General features: G+C 34.6%; 1 protein-coding gene across 7 annotated transcripts in view; it reads right to left on the bottom strand.

Moving 5' to 3' along the window:
• Positions 1–27,868, bottom strand: part of GSK3B (glycogen synthase kinase 3 beta) — a 203,045-nt gene that overhangs the window by 28,280 nt on the left and 146,897 nt on the right. For 4 of the 7 annotated variants that reach the window (XM_070243737.1, XM_001502467.7, XM_070243738.1 and 1 more), the window contains exon 8: positions 9,424–9,519. In XM_070243737.1, coding sequence (XP_070099838.1) covers positions 9,424–9,519 — 96 coding nt within the window. Of the gene's footprint in view, positions 1–838; positions 878–9,423; positions 9,520–27,868 lie in introns of all 7 variants that reach the window. The other 3 variants (XM_070243736.1, XM_001502477.5, XM_070243734.1) reach the window with 1 other exon arrangement.

The raw sequence follows: 27,868 nt of genomic DNA, 5'->3' as shown, positions 1-27,868 counted from the left end.
TAGACTAGCATTGTAAGCTTATTTTTGATTGTTTAAAAAAGAAAGTCATCCACATCTTTTTGGTATCTTACTGGCTACAAGTGACCATCCATGTGGGTACTAAAACACATTAGATTATTTTGCCAGGGAATCCTAACTCATGGAACCAAAGAGTTAAAAACAATAGAGAAAAGAACTCATTCCAAGACCCTACGCTAAAATCAAGTCTTAACCTGCCTTTGAGAAAAGTATCCATTATTACTTTAAACGCTATCAGAGTTTCCTGATGAGAAAAGCCTTGGTTCAGTACTCTGTGGATGAAGGCTAAGTGGAAAATTATGTGGGGTCAAAACTCAGTGTCTCCCAAAGTTCAGATTTCTGAGCATAATACAGGGTATGGTAGCATGCAACTTCCAAAAATTACAGGCCAAACTAGAAAACAGCTCTTCTGAAATATCCTTGTGTCTAAAGAAAAGGAAACCAATAACTACTGAAATTTGGCTTTTAATAAAGAAGTTTCTGCTGCCATTTCATTGCCTACTCATTTAAATTGCCTAACACAGAACTTTTGGTTCTGTGGATCTTTGTCATTATTTATTCTTGTAAAAATATTTTCAAACACCACAATTCCTAAACTTCAGTCTAGAAGTCAATAAATCACTCAGGAGACTGACAATCTAAATATACCATAAGCCAAACCTATATCATACAGTGAATGAAAAAAGAAATTATAGTGACCTACATCGTTTTTACTATTACATTTCAAGAATGAATAACTATTCAGTCTTTCAAAAAAGGTTTTACCCCTAGTTTTATAGACTTGCCCTGAAATTTTCGGAAAAAAAAATTAAGTACATACCCGCACTCCTGAGGTGAAATGTCCTGTTCCTGACGAATCCTAAAGATGATAATGCAGTGAAATAATCCAAACAGGGGAAGTCAATCCAAAAGAGAATAGTCCAGCAAGGAAAAATATATCCAATGTTATAAGAAATCCATGGTGTGGGGGGGGACATAGAAAATGTTTATACAGTTATAAACTTTAAACATCAGTCTCCACAGTAGCAAGTCCAAGTTTTAAAAATTATTTCACCACAGTGTATGCAAAAAAATTTTTGATTGCGCAATGGTGAGGCACAGTAAAGAAACATTTTTATTTTAGTTTATTATGTTCCAATGCCAGTGCGTTTATTAAAAAAATACAAAACCAAAAAAAGTTAAAATCAAAATGAAATCTATAAGTAAAGTTCCCAAAGTAAAGTGTTTGGTCTTCTAAGACCCGGATTCACCATCCATTGACATGGCTGGGAGGGGGCAGATGAGCCTGCTTTTAAGATATGAGTACCCATTATACTAATTTTTCTCTATTAATGCATTCCAGTTACACAGTATAAACATTTTTTTTGCTAAATTATTAGTGATGAGAGCAAAGTAATAAATATATTTAATTAATATTACTATAGATTTCAAGCCAGATATTTTCAATTTGTGTGAGCTAAGAAGGATCAGGCCACCGCGGATTATTCTGCATTTTGGATTGACTTCCCTGCTAAAAGATATTTGCTGGTGTTCTCATTATCTTAGGACTCTTCAGGAAATTGACATATCGCCTCAGGAGTGAGGGTATAAACTTACTTCTTCTACAGTGGGCTGTGCCCCTCATACCCTTGCACCCATTACTTAGAAAAAATAAATATAGAACATTCTTTCCTTTTTTGGAAAAACTCATTGAAAAAATCCTACATCTTTGAGCACTACAAATTCAACACAGTTCCATCTGCAAATATGCCCAATTCACCCACCAAAAGCTAAACAAAAATATATACAATAAACAATACAACTAAGGGACAGTCACAGTTATAGGTGACATGCATAGTAATGTACACCAACACCTAGGCACAACGGAGCCAAATATGCAAGGGAGGTATGTAGGGTCTATTATGTCTAGGTATTGAGAACAAAAAACGGCAGAACTCACCCGTAGCTGTGAATTCCCTCGGCTATTCTAAGAGAATTTAACATTCTTTTAGGATAGTTTCCAGTGGGGGAATTAAATATTTTGCAAACATAAATAATCCGCGGATTACTTTTAGTCTGCAGACTAAAATTTAGTACACGGATTAAACTCCGGCCCAATAGAATAAAAATCTCTCATGAACTAAATAAAACACAACCAGGTGGACAAAAATAGAAAACCAGACTAAAAAAACTGAGAGCACAAAGTAAGACTCAAGTGGGCCAACTAACAATTAGTGCGCAGACTAAATATGGCCAGCCAAGTAGGTCAGCAAGGCCATGAAGAGCCCAAAACGCCCCCTTATAAAAACTAAAAACAAAAGTAAATAAAACAAAACAAAGCAAAAAATAAACGAAAGAAAGAAAAGAGAAAGAAAAAATTGAAAAGAACCAAAACACTGACATGAACTTTTAAGTGATTCAAATACTACCTCACCTGTGCAGCAACTCATTTTCTTAAATTGAGACAAATGAACTCTCATCACAAATACCAGTCCATAGAAGAAACTAACAGAAAAAATTCATTTTTTTCAAAATGAAAGTCTCAGTGGTATTGAACAAATGCAAATGAGTCCTTAAATGAAGAATTATTCAAAATAAATTTGCATTTGGATAACTCAAAAATGAGAGACATAATTTTCCCCTTATATGTCCTAGAATAGACTTTTGCTATCAAATATCAAATTTCAACCTGGAGCTAACTGTCGTATGACTGAATCTTAAGCCCTTTAAAATAACCATTCATATATACCATACCAAGGCCTATGGTCGATTCTCATAGCATCAGCTCTCAATAATTCTACTGTATTAAACAGCCAACCAGAGCAATGTAAAAATGCCTATGGGCAATGATAATTAATCTACGGAGAACACAGAACAAGTGCTGTGCCTGTTCTGAACAGCTACTCCTCCCTAGTTTTCATTGTGATAAATGTACAACACAGACACTGTTCTTTGGTTATGCACAAAACAGACAAGCACTCAATGTTAAAAACCAATAAACCATGAACACACCTAAAGAGCAACCCCAAGATTGGCTCTCAAGTAATCTATTAATCACCTAAAATTATTTGAAATTTGTAAACCTAAATACAAGATTAAAAGTGAGACAGTGCTATGGATTTGTTCACTAGTTAATTATGTTAATTAGCCAAGTTAATTAACTAAGAAAAGATCTAAGTCTACTTAAGTGCTCATATGTAGTACCTAATTCCTAAGAAACACAAACATCCCTTCCTTAGCCAAGACAGAGCTAGGATTCAATAAATTTCAGCTATTAATTAAAAGGCTTATTAAGTTTTCCTGAGCTCTGCTATATATAAGAAATAAATGTGTTGATATCAGCATTTAACTACACAGTATAATTTTTCGCTCTAACATCATTCACGGATAAAATAGTACTATAGGCTACACAAAAGTGCGATTTACCAAATGTCCACTTATCCAATTTAATCTCTCGTTGTTCATAAAATAAGTACTGTAGTAAGGATGACCTTCTTAAGAATACTGGAATATTTCCTTTTCATCCACACCGCCTCATCTTAAGGGACAGTCAGTCCCCTAGGCTACAACAATCCCTAACTTCATCCACACTTAAGCAAATCCAAATCCTCCTTCAACAGTCCCTCCTCCCCCTTCTATCAACCTTTAAGGAGGCTTCCTTTTTCCCTCCACCACTCTCACTGGAGATCTGTCTCATAATACTTAAGAGCCTGTGAAACACCTTTGAACACGTATAGCACACCATCAAGTATATGGTTACATTTTATCTTATATTATTCAATACTTGCTTCAGCTGAGGCAGTTACATCACCTGTAAGCTTTTCAAGGACAAGGACTATATATTTTATTTCTTTTGCATCCTTTATGGCATTCAGCACAGCACCAGTTACATAGGAGATATGGGTTTTAAAGAACATACGATAAATTTAAAATAGATTTTTGCCTTCTTTTTCAATCCACTCCCAAGCCTATCCTCTACTGCCCACAAGCGATCTTGAATCTTATGTCGTAGTATTCTTTTTCATATTATTACTCTCACATATGGATTAGCCAACCTAGTAGGTGGATTTCAAGGTGTATAGTTTCCAGCAAAGAAATGGGAGTATAGCCAGTATAAACAGAAAAGTGAGGAAGTCCACTCACACAACAAGAAAGATGTTAGAAAAGAAGTGACTATTCTAGCACCAACAAAGATACAGAGAAATTCAGAAAAAATGTAGAAAATTCAGCAGAGAACATAGTGCATTTATGAGACAAGTGATAACGGATTAGTATAATGCTCAGGGCAGAGAGGGTTTAGTAATAATATAGAAACTGATTCACCTAAGCAAAATAACAAAACAGACAACTGGCAATTTTAGGAACCAAGAGAAATTTCCAGCACGGTTTTATGCTTTCTGGAACACACGTGAGTAAAATGAGTAAAGCAGAGAGACCAGAAAACATAAATTGAGTGGACTTGCATAAAAAGAAGTTTGACAGCAATCTTTGTTTTTGTGCTCTCTAGGCCCCACTGAAGGCATTTTTGGTAATGTGTTAAACTATAGTTAGAACAGGTAAGTTTATCAAGTGAAAATCTTGTATTGAAAGGCTCAGAAAAAAATGTAAGATTATGAAGAAAGTCTTAAAAAAACAAGTATAGAGGGGTATTTTTCTTTAGCTTTAAGTAAAGAGAATAATAAAAATAATAACTTGTTCAGTCTAGTTTGATTCCTTTGATAGCTGAAACGATCTCAGAATTCAATTTTCTGGAAATACTAGTATTCATTTATTTTGAAGAATGTGGACAGTGTTCTAAGAAATCAGGTATGTAAGGACTGATTTTTGTGGAGAATGCTTTCTGGAATACTTAACCAATGATCTATGGTCCTACATATCCTACAGATACTTAACTATTATGTAAACCTATCACGCATGCCAAAAACTGAGCAAGAAACATTGTGAAGTAATTAATACCCATTTCACGATTACCATTACACAAGAGAAATTAGGAACTGCTGTAATACATATGGCATGACCTGGTAGATACTACAGGAGTTATGAGGTGGGAAGAATCACGGAGAGCTGGGATAATTAGAAAATATTTCATGGGAGAAGTGAGATCTGAGGTCTCCAGAAAAGGTTAAGACTTGGTAAGTAGAGAAGAAAAACATTCTAAGTGAAAAAGAGACACTGGCAAGAGGTAGAAACAATGTGGCTTCTCTAAGAACAGTCAGGAGAACATTTTGTTCGATCAAAAAATTCAGCATGACTGCACGGCCCCTTTGAAGCCAGCTCTAAGCAAGACAACATTCACCTATGTAGCTAACATATTAAACAGCCCTAATCCAACGAAAGAGATCAGGGCCTTTGGGATTCTAATCCTTCTGCTGACCAGATATATCACTTATGAATTTCATTACTCTGAAAGAATACACAAACATCTGTGTTAAGTAACTGACCTCCTACGATTATTTACTACCAGGATAAAGGGGGAATACTTGTCTTAAGGAACTTTAAACAAAAGTTTAGCAGAATCAGTTACTCAAAATGGGGAAAAAAAAACATACATCTATTACAACATAACCTTATTAGAAATCCATAATCTACCCTAACTACAGACTAGGCTTTTAAATTCTTTGCCCAACTGGGTGGAGGAGGTGGAGAACCTGGGAAAGAGACTGAGTTCAACTGATGAGATGCCTCAGGGAAGGCCAGGAGAAGGACAAGAACTAAATCTCTTGCTTTTCTGGAAAGGAAAGGTATAAATGATTAGGAACCGAGTGACCGGAGAATCTGTCATCCAAACTGGAACACTGCTGAGAGTGATGGGGCATGCAATTAATACTTACATTGGACAAGCATAAATTGGGGCATATGATCACCCATGTCATTATGTATATATTATACCAAATTTTCCTAAAGGCAATGAGAAATCAGATACTTTTAAGTAGGAGTGACAGTATCACGTGAGCTTTTAAGAAAGTTAACTTTGACAGCAATGAGGATATGAAACAGAAGGAGGGGAATCGGCCAGAAGGGAGAAGGTTGTTTTAACAATTCTACGATATAATGATGGCGTAAACTAAAATCAGGGCAGTGGAGATAGGACAAATCACAAAACTATACTGGAGGTAGAATCTTTACATTTATTCAGAACTAAAATAAAATAATCCTTTATATGCATATTTTAACCACATTTTCAAGAGAATCTGGATTAGAGACACAACAACTAATTGCCATCTTATAAAAGAAAAAACTTGAGGCACAGTGAGTAGGAGCAGGGCTTAAATCAGAACTTCACTTCATACCTAACAGACTGTCATTTAACCACACCTCCATGTACTAAATGCAGAATTTAAGCCTCCTCTCTTCTTCCAACCCATCTCCGTCTCTATTTAATTCTCAATCTACTTTTGCATCACTTACTTTTGCTTACCATCTGGCTTTTATTCTTTGAAGTGTACAGTGTACACCAGTGCAGAGGTCTTTATCCTCCCCACTCCCAATAATGACCCCTGTTTCAAAACGGCGCCTATTTCCCTTCCTACTTAAATGAATTATGTTGCTTTGGCTGTTAAGCAATAGTCTAAGGACAACTTAGTGGATTTCTAAATTCTCAAGATTCCTGCTATATACCACAATGGGATCATCTCATTGTTTTGTTCTTTTGTTTGCTATCTTTCCTACACATGTGCATCCTCTCACCTCAATGTTTCCACAGAAGATATTTTCTCCCTTAATATTTATGTCTGTCTACTTTTTTGAGAACACCAGCTCCCATATATATATATATACACACATACATACATATATATATGTATATGTATATATAGCTGTACCACACTGCAGCACAGAAAATCAGGGTTCACATGCCCACAGCATCAGGAAACGAGGCTAAAGTGGGTCTAACACAAAATAGCAATGAAGACAAAACAGCTTTTGTTTCCAGACTCCTGTTTACCTGCCCTCCAAAGGCAAGAAACTCTCCTCTTTAGAGAACAACATTATGCATGTTTTTAAAAAATCACTCCATTGGCTGCCTAGCATAAGGGAGCATTTCTCAAGTGGGTGTCCACTATCATAATACAGGGGTGAGGGGACTGAGTTCCCTCTAGAAATTTAAAATTTTGTATTCTCATTTTGATAATAACCTATTTTTAAAAATCAATATAAACATATTCTGTATCATCTAGATTCATCTAGATGACAGAGTAGTGCCATGAAATTTCTGTGCCTGAATTTGGTGTTGCGTTTACAACCACAATAACACTAATCTAGTTGTATGCACTAATGAGAAATTAACATAAGTTAAATACATAATAAATGCATTTGTACTAAGTGAAAACCAAATTAAGGCACACTATATAAATGAAGAGTTCACAGTAGTCTGAACAGACAAAATAGGTGGGAGAATTGAGTCGTTATTCTGCACGTGGTACAGGAATGGAAACCTAAATAAACGAATAAAATGGCTTTATATAGATTATTCAAGTTTGAAATGCATTAGTGTAAGACATAGAAACATCAGGAAGCCACAAGGGCAAAGGAAGATGTATAACATATAAATTGAACACAAATCTGTTGGCCACATTTTAATTATAACCAATCATTCCTCACATTCCATTCTGGCTAATAGCTAAATTGAAGAGATATAAACCACGGAAAAAACGCAGAATATGACACTAATATTGGTGGCAGTCTTGATTTAAAAAAAACCAAAAAACACAGGATCTGTTGATTTCACGACCTCAATTTCAGCATTATATTGGTCAGAAACTCTCTATTAAGGGTTACACATGATGAATACTTAGATTATACCAAAAAGAGCTTTATTTTTCTTTCTCCATAAAAATAACATGCTTATTAAAGAAAATATGGAAATGCAGAACAAAGAAAATAAAATCACCTACACTCTTCTTACCCAAACCACTGTTAGCATTTTGGAATATTTCTCTGTATTATTCAATACAGAATTCTTTTTTTGTTTTTCTTTAACGTGAGTGAAATCACAGTACACTACAAATCACTTATAATAAACACATTAACTTAGAATAATTTTACTGGATTCAAACTCTAAATCCAAATAGGCCACTTAGGATTCTCTGAGTTAGAGCCAGGTGAGAGACCCTAAATATCTTCTATACTACTGTCTTTGATTCTAAATAATAAATAAATAATTAGTAACGAGGATTTTCTGAAGTGAAGAGAGGTAATGAGATTATGAGAACCTGAAGGAAAGTAACTAGAATCATAACACAATTTAGAGACAGAAAAACACGTACTTTAAATCTGGGAATGTCAGCTATTTCACCTATAGCCCTAAATTACTTCATCTCTTATTATAAAAGATCTATAACCAATTAAATGAACTTACCAATGTTCAAAACAAACTGTTATATGTACACTTTTAAATACAGAGAGCTTTTGCTTGAAATACATATCAAAATGTTGAATATTTTTAAGCCACAAAAATATAAAATGAAATATAAGTAAATGGGGGAGGGGTGTGCATGGCACATAATTAGAAACTTAAAAGATGTGGCATTAAACACACACACACACAAAAGTTTAATCCTGGCCTTGTCACAGACACCTATGTAATCTTGTTTAAGTCACTTGGTATCTTTGGCCAGTTTCTGAAGCTATAAAATGAGGAAGCTAGAGATTCACTCTAGTTTATAAATCCTATTGAGATTTTTTTCCCTCTGCACACCTCATCTCACAAATCAAACTGAGATGAAAAAACTTTTTAATAAATTCATTTCAATTAGTATCAAAGAAAAAAAAAGTCTTCCAGTAAATTAGGACTTACGCTCTTAGAATTGGTTCCATCTAATGTGGAGGTTAAGCTTTTCTAATGGCTAGTGGCATCCTGTTAACATATCAATTGCTTTCAACATAACATATCAACCTAGCAAGATCAAATCTGCTTTTTATTCCTGCTTCCAAAACACCAATAGCAAAGTAAACAAGAGATGAAAAACATACAATATCATCTATGATAAGGTCTACATATTAATAGTTTAAAAAAGAATAAAGAAAATATATGAAATGTATGTTTTCATACGCAATATGATGTTGAACTAATAAGCACCTCTATGTAAAGTAATTAATTTCCGAATTTTAAGTAGCCAAAAAACTTACATATAAGATCCTATTCCTAATGAAATTCTATATTTTAATAATATAGGCACACTGTCCTCACCCTACAAATAAAAAGCCAGGCTGGAAATTATCTAGAGGAAATCAATAGGGACGAAACCATACATAGTCAATGAACACTGAAGTCCAACTACCCAATTATTTTTACACGTAGAACTGCTGTGTACTTGGTACTCAGGCAGCCATCTAGTCTCAAAATAGTGTAGGTTAAGAACAATGAGAAACCCAAGCTTTAGTTAACTATTGGTTAATGTGCTTTTTAAAAAACTCTTTTTGACTCACCTTAGTCCAAGGATGTGCCTTAATTTGAGGGAATTTGAATTCTGTGTAGTTTGGGTTCATTTCTCTAATTTGCTCCCTTGTTGGTGTCCCCAGAACCTAGATAAAGAAAGTAAGTTATTGACATATTTCTCTATACACTTAAAATGTAGTCTATGTTTCAATGGATTTTAAAAGGAATTCCAAAGTTACAAAATACATAACTTGATAAACAGAGCAGACTTTGTGAAAGACTTTAATTACTTTATTTTATTGAGGTCATAATAGCTTATAACACTGTGGAATTTCAGTTGTACATTATTGTCAGTCACCAAATAAATGTGCCGCTTAACCCCTTGTGCCCACTTCTCAACCCCCATCCTCTTTGGTAACCACTTAACTATTCTCTTTGTCTGTGTGTTAGTTTACTGTGAAAGACTTTAATTTTTAACTGACTACAGATCCAAGGCTATACTACCCTACACAAACTTTTATGATAATAATAATGTTAAATCAGGGTTGTACAAAAAGATCACCCAAAAACACTCAAGTAAAAATCAGGTATCTTCGTCCTATCTAGAAAAACAATCTATTGCAATGATGGCCTCTGAAATAATATCTCTTATTCATTTAGTAAAGTATAGCCAGAGGTTTTATTATCAATAAATTAATTAATCAGGAGACTCTTACTCAAATATGGTCATCAATAATTCCATTCAATCACTGAACATTTAGTGAGCATCCCCTGTGTACAAGGAGCTATGCTATGATATATGGAGGATACAAAGAACAAGACATTTGTGTGTGGAAAAAAGCATAACTACAGTACAAGGTAAAAATATACTGAGAACTTCATTGCATCTATAGCTGTAGCAGGCACTGGACAAAGGAAGTATCTGGACCTGGCTGCACAAGACAGGCGACAGGAAGAAACATTAAATACTAAAAATGAGCACTTTGAAGAAAGACGACATACATTACTCATCTTTATAACTCTAGGGGCCTAGTATGAAACAAGACTGTTCAAATAAAACATTAAGCCATTTACAATTCAAAGATAGTTGCACAGAAGGAGCAGAATGTAATGTTAAGTACTTGACTTGTGGTGGCAACCAGTGAATAATCAGGGCAAAGTAAGAATTTCAGGGTTTTTTTTGTTGGTTCTAATTCTCTAGACTTCATTAAAACTTTCAGAACTTACTCAAAATTTTAAAAGTTCTAGTCTTCAAAAGACACTCTTAAAAAAAAAAGGGCAAGCCATAGACTGAGAATAAACATTTGTAAAACATATATTCTGCAAAGAACTTGTATCTAGAATATAGAGGAGTCATAATTCAAAAACAAGAAGACAACCTAATAGAAATGGACAACAGATATGACCAGACACTTCACCAAAGACGACACAGAGATAGTAAATAAGCACATGAAAAGATGCTTAACATCATTAATCATCAGGGAAATGCTAACTAAAACTACAAGATACCACCTACACCCCTACTAAGAAAGCTAAATTAAAGACTGACTACATATACCAGTCTTGGTGAGGATATAGAACAACTAAATCTCTCATCTACTGCTGATGGAAATGTAAAATGGTATGGCACCTTAGAAAACACTTTGACAGCCTGTTAAAAAGTTAAACATATACTTACCAGATACCCATCATTCCCATTCCTAGGTATTTATCCAAGAGAAATGAAAGCCATGTCCATACAAAGACTTGCACATAAATGTGCACAGCATCTAGTTTACAAGTGCTGAAAAGTGGGAACAACCCAAATACCCACAACAGGTGAATGAATAAACAAATGATGGTATACCCATGTAACAGAATACTACTCAACAATAAAAAGAACAACACGGAGGAATCTAAAACCAACTACACTGAGTAGAAGAAGTCACACCAAAAAGGGTATCTACTGTATAATTTCATTCATACGGAATTCTAGAAAATTTTCTTTCTACAGTGACAGAAAGAAGATCCACGCTTGAGAGGGGCTGGAGAGAAGTATTACACAAAGGGACTAGGAAATTACTAGGAGTGATGAAAATGTTTATTACCTTGATTTCACAGAGATAGTTTCATGGGTGTATACATGTCAAAACTTACCAAACTGTATACTTTAAATATGTATTTTATTGTGTGTCATTTACACCTGTAATAAAAACTTGCAGAAATTATTTAAATACTAGAATACATAAAGTTTGAGTGAGACAGGTGATAACATTCTGACCTATAGAGTCATCATATTATTTGTCAATATACGTCAAAAGGAATCTAGTTAACCATAAACTGACATTTAATTGCCTATAAGATAATTTCTGAGCAAACTCCTGATGTTATCAAAAAGAAAAAAGATGCATAAAAATAATCTAAATTATAACACATCATTCTAACTCTTATTTCAAACATTGTTCTGGGGGAAAGCTCACTCTTACAGCACTGGAAACATATCTCCAGTTACACAACCTGCCTTCCTTCTTGTAGCAGAATTTCAGCTTTACAGAGAAGAGCAAGGTATCTAGTATAGGGAAGGAAAATCTCTGCCTTTGTAGCTGTAAATACCAGAACTTTATAAGTCAGGAACTATTCATACATAAAATATGAAGGTTAAAAAGGAATTTTAACTTAGTTTTTATTTTTAAATAATAAAGCAAGCACTTATATTCCAGATTGAACCCTTGATGAAGGGCGTGTGGGTGTCTCTGTGTGTCTGTGTATGTATGTACATATACTGGGAAAGAGGGAAAGGAGCGAAAAAGAAGGGAGAGTGAACTTATCAGTAATTCTGCCCCACAAATGCAACTCCGTTGGATTCTTTTAAGTACTAAAGAAAAACAATTGCAATGACATCAATAAATGAGTATTTAAAAATGTGTACCTTCAATGATCCCACAACTTACTAATTCCATTTTAAGATATATACAACCTAGAGAAACTCTACACATCTAAAGTAACATTGCTAATAATAATAAAACATTGCAGGCAAAAGCAAAAATCCAAAAGTAGAAGTAATAAATAAACTGTGGTATAGTCATACAATGGTATACTAACTAGCAATGAAAATGAACGAACCAGAGATACACATACCTTATGGATGAATGTTATGCAGTGGTGAGTTTTCACTCAACAATGAACACGTATAGTTTCATTGCCTTATATAAAGTTTAAAAATAGGCAACACTAAACTATATTTTAGTTCACATATTAAAACCACGTAAAACTAAATCAAAAGCATGGGACTACTCATTAGAAAAATAAGCATAGTTTAGCTCAACAGAGAGGAGGTAAGAGGAGCTATTGTGACTAGGATGGGGCATAAGTAGTTCCTCTAATTCTTAATATGAGTGGTAGGTACTTTGATATTAACTTTATTATTGTGATTTAAACTGAACATATTTTTATATATTTTTCAATATATATTTCACAATAAACAAAATGACACTTAAGAAATGTCCACTCTTAAAAAGTGAGTATTTGTTGTGCAGCCCCCCTCTATTTATTCAGTACTTTGTTAACACAAGATAATCCTAACGCCCTACAAGTTGGGAAGAATGCCAAAAGGAATGAAAGTTGTACGACATCCATTAGTAAATGCATCCTTTTACCATATGGACAGAGATCACATGAACTTATCAGCCATTTGGCTAACTTTTCAAAAGAGCCTACGTAAGAGAATTCAAGAGTTACAAACCATATAATGAAAAGGCAGGACACGCCCTGAAGTGACCGTTACAATTCTTGCATGTTTTTTACTATAATCTAAGAATATTCCCAAAGGAAGTAAATCTGTGAAATATACAACAGCTGAGAAACATGTCATATACATGAGGTTTGCTTAATACACAAACTTTCAATAATTTATTTAATGCAAAAGCAAGAAGGTATAGTATACGTATGTGTGTATCCACTCCCATATCCTCCTCTCTAAATTCACTGTCTCACAGCCACTTAAATCTAATCATTTACCCAAAATTTTATAATGAAAAACTTCAAACATATAGAAAAGCTGCACTTTTTTTCTTACAGTGAAAAACTGGTTCCCCCTTATACCAACTACCCAGATTCTATAATTAACAACTTACTATATTTGGTTCAACACATTTCCACTCCTCTATCCACACAGCAATCCACCTTATTTTTTGATGCATTTCAAAGTCAGCTGCAGACATTAGTACAGGTCAGCATACATATAATCAACTAAGGTTCAATATTTATCACTTTTTATTCTAAGCATTTCTTGCATACTAGAATCCTCCTTCAATAAACACCAGTGCATGGATGTGGAAAATCTTTTATCACAACGGGAAATAATCTGCTTGGATGAATAGTGATGACATAAAAAAGATTCTTAATTATACTTCTAACTGTTGGTCAGAGTTTAACTGTGTTCTTTACCTTCAAAATATGGATATTTGTGACTTTTAAGAAGCCTAATTATTAAGTATTAAATGGAATCATTGATATATTCACTATCAATTATTTAAAAGCAATTAACCAAATAAATTAGTCTGCCAGCACAAAGTGGCAATGGAGACCTTACTCCTTCGTTACAGCCACGTGACCTTGAATCACTAACGCTATTAAATGGGGAAACAGATTCTAACATTACAGTATGTTCTATGTCTAATTTCTCTTGCCAGATATTGCACTACTATAATCATTTTTCTATTCTTTTTCTTATTATTTTTTTAACTTAAAGCCAGGTTCTCCCCAGGCTGGCTAACAGAGATGGAAACTAGATGGGAGATCCTCCAGTCTAGGAGTCAGTAAACTTTTTCTATAAAGGGCCAGAGAGTAAATACTTGAGGCTTTGTGGGCCACAGAGCCTGTCACTACTCAACTCTGCTACTGTAGCAAAAAGCAGCCATAAACCAAAGTTTATTTACAAAAGTAGGCAGTATTTTATCCCTGGGCCCTACCTGTCCAGCTCTGATCTAGTCTGAACATTTTTAGAGATGAGAAAAACTGAGACCCAGAAGGAGCAACTTTTTAGAGGTCAGAACTAATTAGAGGCAGATCTAGAACACAATTTAAATCTCATCAGTGGTAAACCAATTCTAGGAGATGGCACCAAAGAATCTTTTTATTGGACTTGGTTAGAAAGCAAATTTTGGTAGTTGTGAAAAATATTGATGCTATTAAGCATGAAGGAATAGAGCTAGAAGAAAAAATAATATTTAAGGCATTCAAGAAGAAGCTGGAGGAGTTCTCTACCAGTGGTGGATATTAAGTATATCATTTAGAAGAGAGCTTGAGGCTAGAAAAACAGCTTTGGTAGTACCTGACGTACAGGTGCTAGGTGGCTGCAACAGTGCACAACAGGCAAAGTAGTTTGAAGGAGAAGAGTGCTAAAGATGGGGACCTACAGGACACAAATATATGGAAAAAAGAAAATTTAAAAAGAAGGCTACAACAGAAGTCCAAAAGATTGGAAGTCCCACAGACAATGATACCATGGAGGCCAAGAAAACTGAACATTTAAAGGACAGAAAGGTGGGTATCTTATGACACAATGAGCCCTGGTAAAATAAAGGCCAAAGCTATTCACTGCAGCTGACCTTGGTGAGATCAGTCATGAGACGAACAAGCAGACCATAATCATCTGAAATGAGTAAGTGGAGACAGCATACATAAATTCTCCTTTCAAAAGGCACATCAGGGAAGGAAAGGAGAGAAAGAAAAAGTAGTTATTGAGCACCCATTAAAGAGCTACGTAAGAGTTCTTTGCTAGGTACACGAATTTTCTTTCCTCATTTAAACTTTATAGATACTCTATTACCCCCTTTTATACCTAAAAGAAACCTAAGGTTGACTGAGGTAAATTGATTTCTCAAAGTTACAGTTTATCTGTGGTAGATATGGGATTCAAGTGCATGCGGAGATGACTCCCTAAAAAGGTCTACTCAATATTAAGGGCAGAAACAGCGGAAAGTTTTTTAAACATAATTTAAAAAAAATCACTTTCTTAAACTTCATTGATTATACCATGAAATGAAACCTGAATCCTTTTGAGTTGTGCAGGATATAAAGATTTCATAAGATCACAAGACTATAATTAAAAGTTTTTTAAGACATTTTTAGACATTTCTTGACAATTTAAAAAAACACAATTTAAATAAAATTGACCCATACTGTGGTAATCCAATTTAATAAAAAGAATATCTTCAACTGATAATATAGATCTTAGGCAAGAGAAGAACCATAAGAAGTAATAAAGACACCTTAACAGGCTAAATAAGATGAAAAAGTTTAACAAATCTCAAACTAATTTTACAGATTTTTGTAAAAATTCTTCTAATAATTCAGCAATTTTGATAAATCATTCAGGCTTCTTTTGCTGTAGATTCTCACTGTAAATCCCATGCTTACTCATGCTTAAGGATTTTTGTCTGTTAGTAACTGTTTCACATCTGTAGAATTTTGATTGGAATGTTAGATAGTGGGCAAATAATGTGGATGTAAATATTATGAGGAACTGTAATTGCAAGAATTTTTAATTGCAAGGCTTAAGTTGCAGAAATTATTGTTATCGAACTGCTTTAGGTATAAATACTGTGCATATCTAACAGGGAGCCATTAACTACTTTAAGGTGGTCAAATGTAAATAAAAAGTCTTATATAAAGTAGTACAATTTCGTGTAACTTTGTATCACTAGTTCAACAAATTTGGAATGTCATGCAAAGGCTTGTATTTAAAAAAATAAAAAAGATTATCATGGACTTCTGCTTCTGGTCATTACAAAGTAACCGATAACTAGAATTGCCCTCCAGATGTAAACAACTACAAAACTGACAAACAAAACACTCTTTAAAAGAAGAAGGAAAATATGATCTAGAAACAAGAGAAAAAAAAAATCAGTCAACAGACTCAGATCCAGAAATGACAGGGATGATAGAATGAGCAAATAAGGACTTTAAAACAGCTATTATAATGAGTGAAATGGAAGACCAAAAGAAGAACCAAATACTAACTGTACAGTTGAAAAATAAAATGAAAAATGAATACTCCACAGGAGGTCTAACAGCATGTTAGACACTATAGAAGAAAAACAATCAGTGACCTTAAAAAAAAAAAGTAATATAAACTATCAAAGCTGAAGCATGGAGGTAAAGAAGGCTAGAAAAACATGTACATGTGATTGGAGTCTGAGAAGGGGTTGAGGGAAGAGATGCAGAAAAACTACTTGAAGAAACAGTGGCCAAAATTTTCCCAAATTTGATGAAAATTCAATAAAAAGCTCAATGAACCCTAAGCAGCATAAATATAAAAAAATATTACACCAAGTCAGAATCAACCAATAAAAGCCACTGTTAAGGGGAAAATCTTTCCCCAAACAAAAAGACAGATTATACACAGGGTTATCAACAGTAAGAATGACAACTGACTTCTCATCAGAAACAGTGCAAGCCAGAAGAAAATAAAGTCATTTCTATAGAATGAAAGAAAAAAAGCTGGAAACCAAGAAATTCTATATCCAGAGAAAATACCCTTCAAAAGACATTGTTAGGCACACAAAAACTAAGAGTTTGTTACCAGGAGATTTTCACTACAAGTAAGTACTTCAAGATGAAAGAAAAGGTTTTCACACGGACATTCCTATCTACACAAAGGAATAAAAACCACTGAAAATGGTAAATATGTGGCTAAATGTATGACATTTCCCCCTTGCTTTTAAGTTTCTGTAGAAGAAACTGAGTGTTTAAAGCAAAATAATAAACTATTGTGGAAGTATTGTGGAAGTAAAATGTATGACAGCAATAACACAAAGTACAGGAAGGGGAAATGGAAATACACTGTTATAAGCTTCTTACTTTCTATGTGACGTGATGTATTATTATTTGTAGACTGTGATAAAGTAAAGATGCCCATTTTCAATCCTAGAACAAACTTTAAAAATGCAGCAAGGAGGTAAACAGGGAACATAAAAAATAATCATTACAGGGGTCAGCCCGATGGCTGAGTGGTTAAGTTTGCGCGCTCCGCTTTGGCAGTCCAGGGTTTCGCTGGTTGGGATCCTGGGTGCAGACATGGTACCACTCATCAGGCCATGCTGAGGCGGTGTCCCACATGTCACAACCAGATGCACTCAACAACTAGAATATACAACTATATACTGGTGGGCTTTGGGGAGAAGGAGGAGGGAAAAAAAAACGATTGGCAACAGTTGTTAGCTCAGGTGCCAATCTTTAAAAAAAACAAAACAAAACACCTCATTATGTCCATAAGGTGGCAGTATAAAAAAGGAAAAAAAAAAAATAAAAAATAACTATCAAGGTGGAATACTTAAACCCAACCATATTGATAATTACATTCAATGTAAATTAATGTAATTAATTTAATTGGGTTCTAAACACCCCAATTAAAACGCAGAAATTGTCAGACTGGATGAAAAAAAAAGACCTAAGCATATACACTCTGTAAGAAATGAACTTTAAATATAAACACACAAAGGTTGAAAAGATATACCATGCAAACACTAAGAAAGATGGAGTGCCTATATTAATAACAGAAAATGTAGACTTCAGGACAAGGAAATTAAACAAAATAAAGAGGTATGAATTCCCAATAATAAAAGTAATTTTAAGACTAATTCTAAGACCACGTGTTGATGAGAATGTAGAACACTGGAACTCTCAAACGTTGTCAATGGGAGTGAAAAATAGTAAAACTGCTTTGGAAAACAGTTTGGCAATTTCTTATAAAGTTAACATATACTTATCATACGACCAGCAATTTCAGTCCTAGCTTTTTATTGAAGAGAAATATAAACATATGTTTGCAAAAATACTTGTAAACAAACATTCATAGCAGCTTTACTCCTAATAGCTAAAAGCCAAAAACAAGTCAAATGGCCATCCACAAAGGAACAGATAAACAAATTGTAGTATATTCATATAAGAGAATAGAATTCATCATAAAATAGGTGATACAAGAAACAAAATGGATAAATCTCAAAAACATGATGTTGAGCAAAAGAAGTCAGATAAAAAAGAAACATACTATATGAAATTCTAGAACAGGAAAAGCTAATCTGTAGTGACAGAAAGTAGACCAATGGTCACTGGGAAGGGACACAAAAAGGGTGATCAACTGTCTGGTTTGCCTGGGATTATGGCAGCAAAACCCTCAGTCCTGGGCAAACCGGGCCGTTTGGTCACCCCAGGCACTACACAGGAACACTTTGGGGTGATGGAATTCTTGACCAGGATGGTAGTTATATATGTTTGTCAAAACTCATTAAATTGTTCACTTAAAACAGCTACATTTTATTGTAGGTAAATTACATCTCTATGAAGTTGACTTAAAAAGTAAAATAGACCATTTTGTAATTTGTGATGCCTTTACTACACTGAAAACAACCATACGTTAACCCTTCAAATATTGCTATTTTGAGGCTAGTATTAAAAGTATCAGAGTCTTCAAACTCTAAAATTAGAATTATTTTATATATAATATGTACAGTCTTTAAGAAAGCAAAGTTATGATTTAAGACGGAAAGGAATGTAAGAATGCAGAAGTAGGACATAATTCAAGAGGCGTTTAAAAATTTTTTTTCAGCCTCTTAAGTCATTCACTCATTTAAAACACTTACTGCGTCCCTATGCTCAAGCAGCTCTAGGGCAGAGACTTATACATAAATCAACTACAATCAGTCAAGATCAGTATAACAAAATAACCATAGATTGTGTGTGAGGTGAAAGTGCTACACTGCACTGGAGTGAGGAAGAAACTCAGGAAAGAGTTCTGGAGGAGAGACCAGAGCTGATTTGACCTGAGGAATCTGGGAAGCAAATGAGTGAGAAGTACATCATTCTATGCAACCTAGGTATGAAGTGGAAAACAGTATGATTTTGGCTAACTGTAAAGGCTGAGTGCTAACAGAGAATAAGGATTGGATAATGGGTGGATGGCAAGATTAAAGGCTGAAAGATAAACAAGTGACAGATTATGAAGAGCAAAGATTACCATCTGCAATCAACACCACAAACATAAGACATTTTAACAAATCAACTATGCTATTTCTACCTCTGAGTATACCTTTACGTTTTAAGTTTGTATTATGTTCAGAGTATATTTCTACCTGATTTACTCTAGCTGAATTATACATTTGGAAACTTTGAAATCATATAATTGAACTTTTTTATTTTATAGATTAAAAAGGATGTTTCAGATGGATCTCATCATTTCTGACAAAAAACAAGTCTTAGCGTTCCCTTAAATTTTTTTTAAATGTTCTCTACATTTCTTCTTTGTTTTTTTTTTTTTTAAAGATTGGCACCTAAGCTAACATCTGTTGCCAATCTTCTTTTTTTCCCCTCTTCTTCTCCCCAAAGCCCCCCAGTACAGTCGTATATTCTAGTTGTGAGTACCTCTCGTTGTGCTATGTGGGACGCCGCTTCAGCGTGGCCTGATGAGCGGTGCCAGGTCCACACCCAGGATCCGAACCAGCGAAAACCTGGGCCACCAAAAGCGGAGAACGTGAACTTAACCACTCGGCCACGGGGCCAGCCCCAGTGTTCTCTTAAACTTTAAGAGATGGAAATCCAATTTTCCTTCAAACTTTTAGACTAAAAGTTTTTACATACTTCTTTAAACTTATTTCTGGATCTCCTAAAAAGTGAGTTTCTCCATGACTTAAAGGACATAAAACTGCACACAAATGTTTTAAGAACTTTTCTGTAAGTATGATATCTCACACAATAAAAAGGAGATAGGATGTTAAAGATTATCACACCACTGGGAAGAGTATGTTTTCTCAGTTATCTATTATTAGAACAAGACCTTTCCATTTATTGCAAAAAAGTACCTTTTCTTTGGTTCACCATTATGGAACATCATGGGAGGTGGGGGGTGGAAAGATTCAAAGAATCAGAGATCAGCCTGCCACATCCCTTTGGATATGCTGTTCAGGCCTTATGATTAAATCAATCATTTCATTTGTACCTGGTCCCATCTACGTTTCTTGTAACATTTTTTCACTCATTTAGTCACACATTTATCCAGACACTGATAAATATCAAATCAGGAATTATGATTTAGTTCTTCAAAGAAATAAAACAAAGCCAAGAATCATCTGACGAAAGCTATGAAATACAAGTATTTCTTTCACAACCCTGCTTTTTAATAGCTCAACACCAGAGGTCGCCAAACTTCAGCAATAGAGCTGTATGTGCAGCCTTTAAAACCAGGGGTGAAGTAAAAGAAATCCTATTATAAATTCGTTACTCCTTTGCTTGAAATTCTATGGTGGCTTCCAACTGCCTGTATGCTAATGTAGTCTGGTCACTGCCCATAGTTCCAGCCTTCTTTCTCCTAGTAAATTCATTCTTCTAACCCCACCACTTGGAACCGTAAGCTCAAACCACAAAGAAACACATAATACATCTGATTTCACCAAGCATCTTTGTCCAAATTCACACATACATTCTCCATTCCCTTCCTCTCCCTAAACGGTGAATACCTTTCCATGTTTCAAGATTCAGCTCAAGAGTTATTTCTCTTATGAAGCCTTTCCAGATAGTACTACCTCCAAATAGAACGCTCCTGCCTGAGACATCTATCTGCCTTACTCTGGGCATAACATCTGGGATATTATCTGCCTTACTCTATTGCCCTCAGTTGTTCCTCTCCTCCCCTCAGTCTCTGAACTCCATGAGGGCAAGGACCCTAGCCCAGCACCCAACAAAAACTGTTCACTAAATCAACACAGGTAGTTTAACATGATATGCACCCTGAAAGACTAAAAGGATGCATGGCCAGGCCTATATATATATTGAATTCAATAAAAGCTTTTTAAATCAGGGGATAAAAATTGTGTAACACAGAGGCAAGAGAGATTATATGTAGCATGGTTGAATAATTAACCATTTTCATTTCTTCTCTGCATAAAAGAACTATTTATCCAATTTGGATAATTGTCAGGTTGGCTGCCTATACCATAAGTTTGATAGATTTTTCTAATTAGAAAACTAGAAAACACATCACTGAGCAATTCTATTTCAAAATATCAGTATTCTAAAATGGCATTGGAATCACTACTATACTATACTTTTCACTTTCAGAGGACTAATATAAAATGTTGTTCCCTCTGGTAGTTCCCTACAATTTACAGGTTTTTCTTTTTTAAATCTATTAGATATGGGAAGGTAGCTAAAATACTTAACTCTCAACACATGCAGATTTTATCAATTTTTACCTTTCCCTTTAACATATGATTGAAATTTTGGTATTAAAAACCTTTTTTTGTGGTGCAATGTTTCTTTCTCAGGGTTTTCCTCTGATTTCCAAAAGGCAAGGAGCAAAACGCTATATAGCAAGCAGCGGTCTTAAAATGCAATTAGGAACTTCAGTGAAGAAAAGGAAGAAAGGAGCAGCAAGTTGTCATGTTATTTGAACATAACTAAATTTGGCTAATTTAAAGTATTTATTCAGCCTAGGGAGGGTAAACTAGTATAAGAGGGTCCCTTTACGAGTCCATGCCCTACTCCACTCATTCTTTCTTGTGCCATCTGTCACTTAATTTGATCTGTTCCCCTTCTCTTTTTGAGGGCCAGGGGCTGGGAGGTAAAAATATGAGAAGTCCTCTCAAGTACTACGCAAAACAATGGTCAGAGTTTATTGCCTTCCTTAAAACACAGTGGAAACAGCAAACCTACCTTATCAACAGTTCCAAAGTGGATGCCCTTGTTCTTGTCTTTTTTTTTTTACTAACAGCTTTATTAAGATATCCTTCATATATTATGAAGTTCACCCCTTTAAAGTATACAATTCAGTGGCTTCTTAGTATATTCAGAGGTGTACAACCATCACTTATCTAATTTTATAACATGTTCATCACCCCAAAATGAAACTCTGTACCCATGAGCAGTCATTCTCATTCCCACACCCCCAGCTCCTGACAACCACTAATCTAATTTCTGTTTCTACAGATGTGGACATTTCATATAAACGGAATCACGTAACATGTAGCCTTTTGTGTCTGACATTTTCTGTACCCAATCATCAGCTGGTGGACATTTGAAATGTTTCCACTTTTTGGCTATAAATAATGCCGCTATAAACATTTGTGTACAAGTGTTTGTGTGGACACGTTTTCAATTCTCTGAGGTATTTACCTATGAATGGAACTGCTAGGTCATATGGTACCTTTATGTTTAATATTTTGAGGATGTGCCAAACCATTTTGGGTTGCACCATTTTAGAATCCCACTAGCCATGTATGAAAGTTTCAATTTCTCCACGACCTCACCAACATTAGTTATTGTCTTTTCATCTTAGCCATCCTAGTGAATGTGATGTAGTATTCATTATGGTATTGATTTGCATTTCTCTAAAGACTAATGATATTGAGCATCTTTTCTTTTGCTTACTGGTCATTTGTATGTTTTCTTTGAGAAATGTCTATTCAGATCTTTTGCCTATTTTTCAATTTAGCTGTCGTTTTATTGTTGAGTTGTAAAAGTTCCTTATATATTCTGGACATAAGTCCCTTATCAGATATATGATTTGCAAAAATTTTCTCCCATTCTGTGGGTTGTTGTCTAACTTTCTTGATGGTGTACTTTACAGCACAAAAGTTTTTAATTCTGATGAAGTTCAGTATATCGATTTTTTCTACTGTCATTTGTGCTTTTTGTGTCATATCTAAGAAACCGCTAGCTAACTGAAGGTCACAAAGATTTACACCTACGTTTCATTCTAAGAGTTTTATAGTTTTGCCTCTTGCATTTAGGTCTTTGATCCATTTTCAGTTAATTTTTGTATATGCTGAGAGGTAAGGATCCAACTTCATTCTTTTACATATGGATATCTAGTTGCCTAAGTATCATTTTTTAAAAGACTATTCCTCCCCCACTGAATTGCCTTGGAATCCTTGTCAAAAATCAATTGACCATAAATCTAAAGGTCTATTTCTGGACTCTCAATTTTATTCCATTGATTTATATGGCTATGCTCATGACAGTAGTATATATATATATATATTTTTTTTAGCTTTAGTGAGGTATAATTGACAAATAAAAGTGTAAGACATACAAAGTGTATATTGTAGTGATTTGATACACATATACATTGTGAAACGATTCCTACCATCTAGTTAATTAACACATCCATCACTTGACATTTTTATCTTTTTTTTTTATCGGTGAGAACATTTACCTTTTACTCTCTTGGCAAATTTCTATTAAATAACGTAGAGTGTGGCCAACTATAGATGTTTTACACTAGAGCCTCAGACCTTATTCATCTTATAGCCGAAAGTCTGTTCACTTTACCAGCCTCTTCATTTCCCCCACAGCCCAGCCCTTGGCAACCACTTTTCTACTGTTTCTGTAACTGTGACTTTTGTTCTGGATTCCACATATAAGTGATACCACACAGTATTTGTCTTTCTCTGTCTGGCTTATTTCACTTAGCATAATGCCTTCAAGGTCCATCCACGTTGTCACAAATAGCAAGATTTCCTTCTTTCTCATGGCTGAATACTATTCTATTGTATATGCACTGTCTTGATTACTGCAGCTGTGTAATGAGTTTCAAAAATGAGAAGTATGACTCCTCCAACTTTATTCTTACTTTCACTCTTTTCTTTCTGATTAAAATTTTACAATTGGAAACAGTCCCCACCTTCCCCCAAAAAAGGTGACTATTTGTTTTGATTACGCCAACTGTTCAACATAAAGTGAAAAAGTCATTCTTAGCTGATACATATTCACAGGCGTCAAAAGATCTTTTTTCCTAGGTGAGTCTCTGCCAAAGTGGTATGCTCAAAGAAGGAGTATAAAATAGAAAAGGGAGGAGGGTCAGAATCTCTTGGGTTAAAAAAAAAAAAAAACACTATTTCCCAAACTTTTAAAAACTACACCCCCTTTTGAGACATGTAAACATTTTAAACATCACCGAGCTCTTGCTTTGGGAATCACTAACACCATAGTTCTTTGGAGCATCACAAGCCAAGATTTTCTTCACGTCTTCCTTCTATGATACGTATAAATATGAAATAGCACTCGGTATGCTTTTACAAACTATAAATGCCCCTCTACAAGATTCAGTGTTTCTTTATATTTTTTCCACCACTTAACTCTTAAGAATCGTTGCTCAAAATTTCTATCCTTTTGCTATAAAAGGAAGCAGAGACGACTCATTAAAACACAGGTTCTGAAATCGGGATCTAGATTATAAATGCCGCTAACTTGGCAGATTTCTGCCCCAGTCCCACCCCTCACCTGCCTCTTGACATTTTTTAGATTACTCCTAAGAAATATAATGTATTAAACCAGGACCCTGAGATCAAGCAAACAAAATGAAACTGTGCAGAAGAATCTGCAGTTGATAAATAAAGGGTATTATATCCCAAGAAGAGTAATCCTATAGACAGTCTTTTGACACAGGTCCTAAAATTTAACTATCCGTAAATCAGTTTTGAGGTGACAATGTCATGAAACTTCATTTTGTGTGAAAAAAGTTTCTTTGTACGAATAAAATATACACTGGGAACTTGGTAAATCATTCTACACTGCTTGTTTGGAGGAAACTAAAGATTTCAAATGGAAGCCATTATTCTCTAGTCAAAAGCTAAACTGGGCCACACTGCCAGAAAAGCACTCTTCCATGCCTGGGCACACAGACCTGTAAGTATATAGAGATTTAACCAAGTATGAGTAAAAGCAGAGCCAGTCCAATTTCATAGCAGTAAGTTAAAAGTGATGTTTCTTTTGGTCTATGGAAAACATCATATTAATGTAACAATGCAGGTAAGTAGTTACTACATTAAAACAATTATTTTAATGCCTCCTTTAATCATTCACTTATTTAGAAAATGCTGACATACTGTGTGTGTAATACCGATACTGCAGGCAGTTACTACAAATCGTAACCATAATTCCTTGCACTTGTATAGGGATACTTAACCTAGGGTTCCTGGATAAGCTTCAGAAAGCCCAAGGATCATCTGAAAGTATATGCAAAATTCTGGCATGTATGCATTTTTCTGGAGGGGAGTCCACTGCTTTGAACAGATTTTCAAAGTGGTCCATGATCCAAAAGCTATTAAAAGTTGCTGCTCTAGTCAGTAATTAACATGGGAAAATTTAAATAATAATATAAGAATGAATCAATCAAATATTTTGTTTACACATTACATCAATATATGTATATAGTAAAAATCTTTACCACAACGTATAATGAGATGTACTTACATGTCCTGGGGAGTGGCAAGAGGAGATAGTAAGTTTAATATGTTGTCACTGCAGTCTGTTAACAACACAAGCTCTACAGTATGCACAAGAAATGTCACCACATTTCCACATGCATGTTAGCAAAGATATATCATGAATCCATCAAAAAACTTAGAGGAAAAAAGTATTTTATATTTATTAAATTTTGATTTAATTAAAAATATCTTAGACCTCTGTCTGAGAGACTGTTTGATAGTGAAAATGTTAAGCCAGGAAAGGAGAGCAGTGCACACACACACAGGCATTGAACATTATATGGGGACAAGATAACTGAAAATCTACAATGTTTGCTAAACAAAGATGGTGAAAATAAGGTTGAACTGCACTTGAAAGCAAAGGAATCCATTATTATAACCTTGATAGCTTTAGATGAAGCACAATTAAACCTAGTCCAAAGACATCTCAAACTGATTTGGTATATTCATTACAGTAAGATTTAGGGGCTGTTTCCTTTAGTCAGTGGTCCCATTTTTTTAATACTAACATTTAGTAAATATGACTCAATGCGTTCTGGCTATCAAGTTGACATTACGGATCATACTGTTTTTCCCAGAGCTACAAAATTCCATGAATGGAGGACACCAATTGACTAAAGAGGAATCAGATAGGATTTCCCCACCATCCAACCCCTCCCGGATACAATGGTTGTAGTAATGATAATCATCGTAATCATCCTCCTCATCTTCTTATTCCTAGGATTAACATAAGGATGAAATGTGATAACGTACATAAAGTGCTTAGCCCAGTGCCTGGGGTAGAGTAGGTCTCACTCAGTGGGACCTTTTGTTTTATTTATGATTAGCAGTAGTTTCCCAATTTTGAATGTAGACTTCTGAGGAGCCAGGTAATCACTCCTCTCTTTGTCTAAATTATACTGCAAACAGCCATCGGTCAAATTGGAAGGTCAGGAAAACAATTATTTAGACCAATATTTGTAACAGAATGTGGGTTCTCAACTCTGTATAACTGTTTTCATTTGTTTACTAACAAAAGATTCCAGCACAAAACAATTGAAAACATCTATTTTCTCATAGTTTCCATGACTGCAAAAAGATATGATTGTTTAAAAGAAATCAACATGACCAAACAGTAAAAAGTGCAAATTCTCTCCTTTCCCCCTTTCCCCTTAATCCCACTCTCCACTGCTAAATCTTTTCCTTTCTCAATCTTTTCTACTGATAGGCATCATAAGAAATGAAGTCCATTTATGGAGCTGTGATAACATAATCAAAAGATTATTTGGGGGCCGACCTGGTGGCGTAGTGGTTAAGTTGGCACACTCTGCTTCAGCAGCCTGGGGTTCGCCAGTTTGTGTCCTGGGTGTGGACCTACACATCGCTTGTCAAGCCATGCTGTGACAGGCGTCCCACATATAAAGTAGAAGAAGATGGACACAGATGTTAGCTCCGGACCAATCTTCCTCAGCAAAAAGAGGAGGATTTGCGGTGAATGTTAGCTCAGGGTTAATCTTCCTCAAAAAAAAAAAAAAAAGATTATTTGCATCTTATTGTTTTCTACTTTCAAATTTCTTAAAGTCTCTGCCATAGATAAGATTTTAATAGCTGTTACTTGTGTAAGAGCTATCTACACAGAAATGTAAATTGTGCAATAATTGCCAAGAGAAATTTAAAAAGTAGTTTAGTAAAGTTGTTTAACAAGAGAAATTAAGTAACTTTAATTGCCTTATAACAATTTTAATATTGCAAATAATTTAAGTATCTATAAGTTTAATGTCACGTTTTTCTAAAAGAGATACATCCAAATTTAAAAGGCTAGTTACTAAAACTATGAAAGCTATACTGAAATTCTATCATCAAGAAGTGAGAGCCTGACTACTTCTGCCCTAAAATTCTTCCGTTAGAAAGCAATGGTTAAATTATTACTAAGCTTAAGTAAATGTTTTTGGAATAAATGAAAGTACATCTCTAGGAATATTAATACATTTAAAACTTAAAATTCTACGAAACGGTTGGTTTCTTTTAAACTTTTACTTTTGTGGTATTTTAATCCAGAAATTGAACTCTAGACTGAAGCTCACCTTTCCTTACTTGAAATTTATGTTTTAAAATTTGGAAGGGGAAAAAAAAAACCTACTAGTAAAACCTACAAATTCCCAGGTCTAGAACTTCCTAGACTGCTTCAACTTCAATCTATTTGAGAAATTTAGGGGATACTTGTCATTTATAAAATGAAAGTTAATGACCAAATCTTTAGATTTGAGAAGCCGAA

This window comes from Equus caballus, chromosome 19 (genome assembly GCF_041296265.1).
Source record: "Equus caballus isolate H_3958 breed thoroughbred chromosome 19, TB-T2T, whole genome shotgun sequence".
Lineage (NCBI taxonomy): Eukaryota > Metazoa > Chordata > Mammalia > Perissodactyla > Equidae > Equus > Equus caballus.
This window is presented reverse-complemented; position numbering and strand designations above follow the sequence as displayed.